At 36.3% G+C, this 12165-nt stretch overlaps 1 protein-coding gene across 1 annotated transcript in view; it reads right to left on the reverse strand.

Moving 5' to 3' along the window:
* Window positions 1-12165, reverse strand: part of stx8 (syntaxin 8) — a 40159-nt gene that overhangs the window by 23173 nt on the left and 4821 nt on the right. The window contains exons 5-6 of the mRNA XM_041221799.1: window positions 8614-8741; window positions 6714-6806 (exon numbers count right to left, since the gene is read on the reverse strand). Coding sequence (XP_041077733.1) covers window positions 6714-6806; window positions 8614-8741 — 221 coding nt within the window. The remainder of the gene's footprint in view (window positions 1-6713; window positions 6807-8613; window positions 8742-12165) is intronic.

The raw sequence follows: 12165 nt of genomic DNA on the forward strand, positions 1-12165 counted from the left end.
CCTTGTTTACAGAGCAGCTGTTAGCCTCACGCTTCGAGTATGTTGTCTGATTCCTTCCTCCCTGACACCTTCCAACAAAACGCTTGATAATGGCATGAACCAGCAATTAACCAAATGCCATGACGTACACATCTCACTGCAAGCTCCTGAAGGTCAGTTTTCTACTTCGATGCCAGTATTAATAATCTCAATCCTAGCCTGTGCACCAAAGGTCAGATAACACATCTGCTATTTCAACTAATGAAAATCTTCATCACTGTTCACTATATTTGTATATTTTACTGAATAAAACCGGACAGCAAATAATTACGACCAGTTGAAAAAATAAAATACACTGTACAAAAATGTTTAGAGTCCAACTAAAAGCCTAAGTCGTCTACTGGCTGCAATCAGGAATTGTCAATACGAGCAGCTCTACCATTATAAACTGGCAATTGAGTGGAAATAATTTCCCTTGCAAGCAGGTGTACTATTTTAACCCCAGGCTGGTGAGAACAGACAAAAATATTTGCAATCTGTCACTATCGCGGATCCGCATCAGGTCTCTTTACCTGAATAAATACTCCGTCTGTTATTTTTTTTGTTGTTGTTCTAGAATGTCATTTTTTAATTCAGCTTTTTGCAGCACAGTTAGCCGCAAGGATGCCCCCCGTGGACCTCCTATTTGCAGACTCAGTATCAACTGACCTGGAGGACAGCAAATCCCTTCACTACAAAAAGTGCAAGAAATGCTTCATCGATTTCTTCTTCTGTGTCCGTGCATGTGTGTGTGCGCAAGATATCAGGCATCAGAAAACATAGCAATTTAGGCTAGATGTTATACTTTGCATATCAAACTTTTTCAAGAGTATTAAACATTATACAATATGAACATCAGCTAGCTTGTTGTGCCCTAGCTCTAGTTTAATGTTACCTTTAATCCACTCATCAATTACAATTTGGAATCAATTGTGCAAGATCCAGTAAATCATACACCTAGCGACACACACAGTACACCCACAGCTCAGCACAACATAAAGCCATCATAATGAGTCACAAACTGGAAGACTGGAAGTCATGTCCCACTGTTATACTGTGTGTGGTTCATAAAGAGCTTTTCAGGAAAGGGTAGATGATGCACAGTATTAAGTTTGATTCAAATGCTTCTAGTTTTTTTTTTTCTGTACACTAATAAAGATCACTGCTTGCTCTTTAGGACCTGTTCTGATGTTGGTAAAATGAGTTTTCCAGACACAGCTCTCTGTCACATGGACACGTTAATCCAGCATTTTCAAAGCAAAATTGTGACCTTGACCAAAATAGTTTATGATGGCACTAAAAGTGGACCGCCGCCAGACCAGAAGACACTGTTTTACCGAGCCATGCATGAGGCACTGTACTGCCCCGGTGGAACTCCAAATACAATTATAATGGTCACATTAAAGTGAAAACATGAGGGTCCTGCCCTTAACGTTACAGGAAACTATACTGAGCCGTGCTCTGCCTGTCAGCCTTTCCCAGAGGGGAGTGTGAAGGTCTTTTACAGCTTCATTATACAATGTAAAGTGCACACCAGCAATTCTTATTTTAAAAATAATCATTACTTTAGACTTGAAAAAGGCTCCCTAAATCAAAACATGGTCTGCTAAACATGTCTATGCATATAGATTTTGAAGTCTACCAGAACAATCCATAAAACACATTTTAGTTTCCGATTAAAGGAGATCCAGTTTCAGATTAAACAAACAAATGAATCATTCATTTTTAAAAATGACTTGGAACACTAGATTATATACAGTAGTCGCTTGCTTACCAGATATGTACCAGTGGATAGTATTCCTACTATAAGGTAGGGGGTGGGGTTATAACTTGGGGGAACAAAATCACTTTTCCATTCATCAATGCTCTAAAAAAACAGGAAAGAATTATACATCGACATGAATTATAGATGTCACCACCACAAACAAGCATGTGTGGTTCACCACATCACACGCTCCTTGTTGTAAAAACCACTGTGTTTTTACCCAAATAATAAATTTGACCAACGCCTCCTCTGGCTTATCTGTTCCCAAGAGCGAGAACAAGGCCCGGGGATGCCTAGACCCAGCATTTCAAGTATGACAATTACACTGGTCACTCAAGAAGCTGTCGAACAATAAAATGACAACACTGCACAGCAACAATAAATTACACTGAAAATTGCTTTAGGATCTGGTTCAGGCCTCGTGTGAACACTGTATGAATCAGAACCAGATGCGCAGAAGAACAGTCTTATAATGATTCAGAACCATTAGTATAGTTTATTTGTTCTCATGAATATTCCTGTTACTTCTTGCTTAATATAATAAACTCCATCAGGCTACTGTTTATTTGTAGCTAATTAAAGCACTGAGTAAAAGTGCTGATCTAATACCCAGCACATGTGCAATATTCCCTTTTCAGTTAAACACAAAAGGTGAGTTTTTAACATTTTTATATAATTGTTTTTGTGATGAATCACAGTACTGTACCGAAGTTGAATCCAAGGTATAAACTACTGACCAGAACCAGCTGAGAGGCTCAATATGTTATGCTCCATTTTCTTTTTCTTTTTTAAAAGATGCAGTTACATGTTACATTTGCCTGCGTCAAACAGATGTGTCATGAAAACCACACAGCAGCACATCAGGATAACCTTTTAATTCCCCTGACTTGAAACAACAAGTTCACAGGTTTAAATGTCAATGCCCTCGATAAGCTGAAAATGTGAATGGAGTCACTATAAGCTAATCTATTTGAGTTTTCTTATCCTTTACAGCTAATGAGGCCTGGGAACCTCAATTTACCTCAAAGCACATTTCATTCATTTTCTGCCCTGAATGACCTCATTATCTGCAAATATCGGTAAAAAAAATTTAAAAAAAAAATTAAAACAACACAAAAACATCCAGTTGCCTAGCAATAGCGTAATCAGCACCAAGTACCAAGGAAATCTTACCCGGTCTATTAAGAACACATCACTTATATGCTATATTTCTGTCCATGCTCCTACAGTTGTCATAGGAGCAAATCTATTTATAAAATACAAAAAATCACCAAACCCCAGTGACTAATAAGTTTGAAAGGTTTATGTGCACAGTGCATTGAGAATCCCACTTGGATGGAAATTCAAGTTGATTAAATAACATCAAAAGGGGCACAGAGCATGTGGAAAATGGATGAACTCAGTCATCCATTTGATCAGTCCAACTGTACCATGCAGTTCTCTTAAGAGGCTGGCAGTAATATATGTAGATAGGCAAGCTTGGGAAGAGGGGTGCGATTGTGCAGACAGGAAAGGCAAGGCCCTCACTTACTCACGCTGACAGTTGGTTTAATGGAAAAGTGCTTCAATCCCATGCAAGCGAGATGCACGGTGGACTGGCACCGCTATCCTGAATGAAACCTTTCACTCTCTAAAATATGTTATTTTTTTTTTTTTATTTGCTTTGTTTTTTAAGCGATTATCATATTCCTGAGGAGGTTAATTAATTCCTAAAATTATGCAGTTGGTGCATCCACAATTAGGCTAAAAGGAAACAAATTCTAAATAAACTGGAGTAATCTGGAATACACACTCATCACCCCATGAAGGATCCTTTCTTGAGACAATAGGCTATTTAACAGGCTTCTTCCATTAGTGCTGCTGCCCCTAAACGGTAGACCTCCCTGGCAGACAAAGGTGTCTCCCAGTCTTGCTTGGCTCATTCTGCACTTCTGAGCAAAGCAGCTTTCCCCAAAAAGGAGCAAGCAATGGAGAATGTTTTAATTTCGTGGACGTGATTCTTTTTTTGAGGGAGACATGCTTGGACGGCACTGAAGTGCCACAGAATGCATGCATGACACTTTGTCAGACATCATGTATGAATAGTTAAGGAATACATACACTGTAAGAGACTGTAAAACAGTCTGTGTTATGCTGAAGCAGCCAGTATGTTTTGGGAGAGAAAAATATCCTCAACGATTTGCGTTGGGGCTTGGAAAGGTGTTTCTAAAGAAGTTTTAATTTGTTGGTTAGTTAATTAAAACAACAAATTACAAGCCGCAAAATGACCAGCGACCACACACCAACACGCAGACAAGCAACGTGCTTATATATTATATATGCAGGTACAATTATTATTTTATGCAGTCAATGTTGAAATGTACTACATTTTGGAGATCAGTGGAAACATTTTAATGAAGTGTGGGTTTTGTAAATTTGTCACTGTACTGTAAATATCGTTAACTTTTACTGTAAGGAACGACTGTTTCTCTTTTTTTTTTTTTTTTTTTTTTTTAAAAAACAAATACTCTTTCAGCAGCATCAGTCTTTCCAGCAAACTCAAGGCCTACCCTTCTGCACAGCTTATAAGACACTGTCTGACTCAACCTCATAAATCAGCCTGGATAACTTCTGTAGCCAAGAATCATGAATTTCCTTTTCTTTACTTCATATGATTTATCCCTTTTTCCCCCACCTGTCCCAAATCTCAAAAGAAGGCATCACATCTTTTCCATGACCCATCAGGAAAATGTGCACCGAGCCAGCGCTGGTGCTGTAAATAATGTATTTATAATTTACTATCACAAGCCGGCATGCTTTTGAAAACCAAAAACAGTAAATTAAGGTATTAATGTGCTCTCCTGACACAGCACCGAGACAATCAATGGGGGAGCAGTGGTTTAACTCCAAGTTATAGCTACCAAATACAGGAATTGTGCAGTCCATGATTTGGGTAACTGTATGATGCCTCGTGTGAAATGTAAATCCGCAATGGAAACGCTGACAAAATCTGGGAAAACAAAGATATTAAAACTCCACCGCCACGATTGTCATTCATCAATCAAAATCCAGCTTGATCACACTAACTTCCTTCCGCATCCGTTTCAAAGACTCGTTACTGGAAATTGGGAGTGATCTGGAACTCAAAAACATGGATCTGCATTGGGAGTGAACTGGAACTCAAGAACATGGATTTGCATTGTGAGTGACCTGGAACTCAAGAACCTGGATTTGTATTGTGAGCGCAACTGTACTTTGACTTCTGAAAAGCTCAAGAGAGTAAGTAAAAAGAAGTAGCTTTCGAGTTAAAGGGAACGAAAGCTTTCATTCCCCTTAACCCGAAAGTTATATATATATATATATATATATATATATATATATATATATATATATATATCTATATATATATATAAATCAGCCCCCCAAAATAGTCTAATATGAGAGGAAAGAAGAATGTATTCAGGGGAACTCTGAACACTGACTGGCACAAAAAGTGGTAATCATTTATATCATAAATCATTCATGAGAAATAGACCATTGAATTGTCAAATTTCTAGTACATCTTATCCAGTGTATAGATGTCATCCAGAAACAGAGCGGAAGGCAGAGTTGTAAAGTTTTTGTGATTTACAATAAGTTAATAAGTGAGGGTAAGAGTGTCACTGACTAACAGAAATGATTTCATACAGCCTGAGCCACCAGGACCACTCTGCTTCTACCCATGGTCCTCTCACCCAATCTAAAACTATGAGCCCCGGCACATGACATAGTAACAGAACACAGCACTCCACCAGGGAATGATCTAACGTGCAACCCTGTTCCCACTCAATGCCCTTTCATTAAGCCGGAGGAAATGTGATATTTTTTATTATTGCTGCTCTGTGCTTGTCTATCATGGCAGTTACCAGAATCAGCGTCACTGGCTTAAACAGTATTTACTGATAAACAAAAAGATGTTTACCAGTGTGCTGTGACGAATTACTGAATGAACTGAATCCAGCGTGCAGATTTCCTGTAACTGGATCCCTACTGGAGTTTACATTAGCAATCGTCTGACTCTGCCATTCATAATGCAATACCAGAAACCTTGGTATTTTTATTGCTTTCTGCGTTCAACCAGGAAAGCCATTCATAAAACTGGCCGTGTTACTCACAACATATTGTAGAAACATGAGGAGCATGTGACTCAGATTCTTTTGTTACTGCTGGGAGTTCTACTCTCATAGAGTAAAAAGAGATTTAAGTACAGTAGCATCTTCCCTTATAAAAGTTTACCATGGTATTTTTGCAGTTTTACCATGCTTCTACCTGCATTTACTACAGTTTACCCTGGTTTGTCATGTTCATCAACTTGCTTTACCGTACCTCACTATTCTTTACAATGCTTACCTATGCTTTACCATGCTTTTTATACATTCCTATGCTTTTATTATGCTAAACTTTTATAATGGTTAATACATTTGTTTTACAATTGGTATATGTTTCTGACCTTAAATAAGAACTGAGCATGATATTTCCATGACATTTGTCAAAATAAATATAGTTATCCAAACTATAACTTGGGGCCAAGTTACCCAAAAAATAGAATATAAGGAAACTGCTGTGACGACACGAGAATGATTAGACTTCTAAAAAAAAAAAAAAAATATATATATATATATATATATATATATATATATATAATATATGGGCAAACATCCAGACAGTTAGATGTATGGATGGAATTATCACAGACTCGCACTGTCTGCCTGAAAGCCAAAAAGCAGGCCAGATGACACCCTTAAATCTCTTTTTATTTTCTTATTGCATTTTAAAACTAGGCTATGAAGATTTGTGGTCCCAGCACATGCAATAACCCTGCCTACAGGTATAGTTTTATAGATCCCTCAAGCCAACTGATTTGGATGAAGGAGCCGGACGTCTCTTCCTATCCGAAAACGCCTCTTCTTACCGTTATGCTCATCCAGTTCGTTCCCAATTTCTTGCCCCATCTGTTTCTGTCTGCTGAGGACAGATGCTAGCGCATCAAGGCCAGCATCTTGGGCTGTATGAAGAGAAAGCGCTCGTGTTAAATCACATTACGGGAAGTTACTACTGCTGGACTGCACAGTAGTCATTGCCAGTGTCAAAGCAGTAGCAAGTTTAACAATATAGTACCTAATTCTGCAATAATAATTGTGCTTTTACCAAGTTGTCTAACAGTCAAGTAGTAAATTATGAAGTTGTACACCAGCGGCCAGACAGTAAAATCTAAGCAGCTTGTGTGGGAATCAAGGCTGTCCATATTTGTCCAATCTGTTCAGCTAAAAATATCTTGAGGCTTTTAGGCATTATTCTCTGAAGCCTTCAAACCAAATTGTGTTTTTTGCACCCAGTTTAATTTGCTGCAAGTTTCCTATTGCTGAGCGTATCCCTTTGTTCCAATGCTCAGCAAAAGAAATATATTTTTACTAAAATAAATAGGACTATGTGCTATTCCAATTGAAACTTGGAAAGGCAGGGTGCATGCTGTTCTGTTTTAAATAGAAATTCTTCTCTTTCAGAGATCATAACCTGATGCCAGAGTGGTGACAGATTTTGGATGACAGTAATAAAAGTTTAAAAAAAAAACACAGAGAGAAAAAAAGAAAATATGTCAGACAGCCCAGTCATGCACACTTACAGCTCGTGCAAATTAAATTGCCTATTTCTGAGTCACCTTCCCATTTCAAGCAATCCAAATTTTAAATTTAAAAGAGAAGTTGCAAATCACCAAAATCAAAGTTGCTGGAGTTTCCAAAAAAAAAAAAAAAAAAAAAAAAAAAAAAAAAAGTATGATAGAATACTTATTATAGAAGTATAAAAAAATATTATAGAACAATAAAATCTGAGAATTCCTTGTGGATATTGTCACGTCGACACTTATGAAATGATTTAGCTGCAGCAATGAGGTATCTGTTAAGTTCCCATTTGCTGTGAGGTTGTCCAAATAGGTCAGTCTGTGTTACAGCTCCTCAACTTCACTGTGCTTGTCTGAAGACCAAGACCAACCACAGATACAGATAATGAAAAAAGCTAATTGACTTTGTTTGGGATAACAAAATAAATTCTGAGACAAGCATGCATAATTGCCAAGAGGAGGAAGGCCAAGCAGTTCTTGTATGAAAATACTCATTTGGGGTCTCAATCACCACCACACACTCCTGCCCTGATCATGCTTAGCGGAATCAGCCTGCAATCCATCTCGTTTTCACAAATCAAAAAAGCAGAAAAGAAACAGATTCTGCAGGAGTGGAAGAATCACACCAACTTCAAGCCCTGTAACATGATCATAGGATCATTGTGGTTTAAAAGCTGCACCTTAGATTCAATGCCAGTACGACACACCTAGCTGTGGACTCATGGTTAGTCTCTTGGTCATGAATTTGTTGGCTTGCTCTGAAATAGCATTGGGTGTTTTTAAAGCTTGTTAAATTAACATTATACTGTACACAAATTCTTCAAACATGAATTAAATGTTTAAAATACATTTTATATGCTCAGTTGTTGAGGATGAATGACCATTACCCTGAAATAACAGTTAATATAACCAAACTACATTCACTTGTTATTCAAACCAGATTCGACACGTGTTATCCAAACTCCGCCAGCATTTTGTATTTCATAAACTGGTAAGCTGTTTAACCTTATTGCTTCCCAAATCACACTAGATGAATAATGGTAGCTGGGTTTTATCATGACGAGAGGCCTGGAGGTCAGATCTGTTCTATAAAATGTTCAAACACTTCGAATCAGAGAGACACTGCTGTTCAGTCGACGCGCACAGGTGCTAAAGGAGGCGTGACTTATTGCATGTCCTGCCAGTTTCCTACCTTCTATGATTCTCTGCTGCTGCTGTTTGATCTCTGTGAACCCCAGCCCCCTGGTTTCCTCAGGCTCGTCCATCAGCCAGGGATTAATTGTGCCCCCCTGCCCTCCTCCTCCAGTCAAGAGGCTGGACCTGCAGAAAATAAAAGGCACTCAGGAATCACAGCAATCCACTCTCTATGTTTACTTCAAATCTACTATATATATATATATATATATATATATATATATATATATATATATATATATATATATATATATATATATATATATATATATATAATATAGTACGGTCAGTAGTACGGTCTGCAAGGCCAGACGTTTCCTCAAAGCTGTACACTTACAGGTGGAAATCTGCAGAGAGGCCTCCAGAACATCAACATTTTTTAGACTGATCTCTATCAAAGACTGTCGTCCTGTCTACTATGGCTATAACTGTGACTTCTGGTATACTTTATAAATACTTTTATCTTAGTTAAATAAAGGGTAATAATATAAATACATTTTAAAAAAAGGATTATAATATAATGGTGTTCCTTTTTTGTCGTCTAACTATTGTATATCAACTAAAAATAAAAAAGGGAGAAATGACATATTTTGCCAAGGAAACTTGAACTTCTCTATTTTCCTTAAAGAAAACTTTTCAGAAATCCTAAATATTTTTTATATCCGGCCCAGCGGTTTCAGAAGATCTTGACACTAACAGAACTACAGATGAAAGGGGGTCCTGTTATTTTACATTATGAATGTTATGTGGTTTTATGCTATTTTTATTCTAATCCAGAAAAGCTGTGTGTAAACCCTAAAGCTTTCTTGCCGCAAGGAGCAAGGTCTGCTTTGAAAGCATGCACACTGAGCCAAGCAGTTTACTGGGGACAGTGCGACATCTGCTGGCCAACAGTGGGAAAATCAACATTTGCCAAACGACGGTTCACTGAAGGAACCAAAAACAGATTGCTCTTATTACACATGTGCAGTTCTTTGCAGTTTCTCTGAATATGCAATAATAAGGAACCTACAGGCTTAGTTAGGAGCACTGTGTTTAGAAACAGACAGAGGCTTTACTAAATAACATATGTTTTGCTCTCCGAAATGGAAAAAGGCAGGCTTGCAAAAATAAGCGTTAAAAGTACCAACAGAAAAAAATATTTCACTTACAGCAGGGAAGGCAAGAATGCATCACAAACTACTGCACCTGACAAGCATAACCCACAAACTGCCCTTTCGATCAAACACAAGACTCTGACATCGTCCATAAAGCAGAATTGAGTTGTTTGTAGTTTTGTCTTGAGATTAAGAGCCTCTCTTCAATGCAGGCCTGTTTTACATTAATGTCAAGATTTTAACCCATCATACATGAAATGGCTCAAGCACATCTGTTTCTCAAAAACAAGATTTTTTTTTTTTTTTTTTTTTTTTTTTTTTTTTTTTTTTTAAGTGCAACACATACAAATTCCATTAGTAACATTAGCTATGGCATTGCCCAACATTCATTTTTAGTTGTGTAGAATGCAAACTTGTGTGTGCTTACTACATTCATCCACAACTATCCCTTGTGTGCTCCCAGTTTCAATAGGAGACAACAGGGCATTTTATTCTACTTGTAGCTACAGGGATGCATGCTTTGTTGAGCAGCTAGCTTGTGAAACCTGTTTGCCAGTTTGGCTACAGTTTGGCATTCAGCTAAAGATGCCCATCTCTCCTGTTTGTTTTGCTCCGCTGATATAATGGGTAGATCACAGGTACATGCGAAGAGCAATTTTAAAATGAAATCTTCAGCTTCTCTCCTGGTCCAACCATGAACGCTTGAAAATTAGCCACATTTTATATTTGATAGTAATAGCAAATCAAGATGATCTCAAATGCGTTCAATTAAAATGTGCAGAATACAGACACCTTTATTTAAAAGTGTGGCAATTTCATAACTGGTTTCTTCATAGACCCAAAGGAATAACATCAGGTGTAATGGAAGGAAGGTCCACGTTAAGCCTGTGAGAGTTTCTGAGAGGTTTGCAATACCCTACAAATGTACAACCAAAAAAAATGTTCACCCGTCTTCTGGCTACAGCCCTGTTTTATCGCAACACAATGCAATTTAAAATCTAGAAAAGAGAACACACCAGTAACTAATTCCTTTTGTGAGAGCCCAGAAATGTGAGGCAATTTGTGCTACTGTCTCTCTTCTTCAATAGTGGGCTATTAATCAGCCTCAAGCCCTGACAAGCGGGTCTCCAGCCAGCAGTAATCCTTCCAACATGTTTGGTAACTATCTTACGACCACAAACGTTCAGAACATTTAATATATTGGTTTAATTTTAATAATAATAAACAAGGGAAGGTCGTGTGTCCGATGGGTCGCAAACAATTAATTAAATCCGTTGTGTTACGTTCTAATATCACAATAACGTAGGACACTTATCTTATTAAAAAACATAAAAAATCATTAAAATCTTAGTTTTCAACTATCACTTAAGCGTGTTACCAGGTAATAGGGTACTTAATAGATTATACCAATAATTTCACCCTATCTAAAATAAAATAAATATATTAAATAAAATTATATCGTTTATCAAATATATATATTAAAAAAATAAATAATTAGGGAAGGTTGTACAACCATTGATATTAATTCGGCCTGTGGGAAAAGTTTCTATAGGTTCAAATAATTAATAGGTACTGAATTGACCCAATTAAAAACATGTATAGTAGGTTTTGATAAAAAAAAATTAAAATATACCCTTTAATAATAATATGCGAAAACTATTTTAAAATTCGCCGTTAAAATAAAATAAATTAATCCCCCAAAGTAAATATTAAAAAGTTTACATTAAAATTCTCTGGGCCGAAGTTTAGTATATAAAAAATTATAAAAATAAACATAAAAAAAAAATTAAAAACAAAAATATAAAATTTAATAAAAATCAATTGATTTGAGCAATAAAATAGTGGCCCTTTACCAGAAATATAATTAATAATTAATATCATAAAAAATAAAATATCTATAAAAAAAATAATAAATAAGATTTTATAATAAAAATATTTTTTTTTTTTATTATTTATTAAGCTACATGTAGATTACATTAACTTTTATTATTTTCTTTAAACAATATAGAAAACATACCGTTTAGTTAAAAAAATATAAAAATACTAATTAAGTATCTACACTCGCCCTTTGTACTAAATAATTAGATAAGAACATATCACCCGAAAATTAGTCGGAGGTTCCAAGTACTATCGCCCACGGCGGTCATAAAAGGCTAAGTTGCAAATTTCAATTTGTTTTGTAATTTTTTTTCTATATTTATTATTTTTATTTTTTTTATTTTTATTATTATTATTAATTTTTTTTTGTATACTAGAAATTTAACCTGTCCAGCTAATAAGGAGAATCTTAATTTTGAGGAAAAGTACGCTTAATCACCACAGGGTCAATAGGGAAAATTTGTGCGGCCTTAGCTACGTTCATAATTAGTGCAGGTTCTATTAAGATTTTTTGGAAAATATGCCATGACTACGAGTTAAAGTAAAAACACGAAAAATGTTAAATAAGTTAACAG

This window comes from Polyodon spathula, chromosome 21 (genome assembly GCF_017654505.1).
Source record: "Polyodon spathula isolate WHYD16114869_AA chromosome 21, ASM1765450v1, whole genome shotgun sequence".
NCBI classification, from domain to species: domain Eukaryota; kingdom Metazoa; phylum Chordata; class Actinopteri; order Acipenseriformes; family Polyodontidae; genus Polyodon; species Polyodon spathula.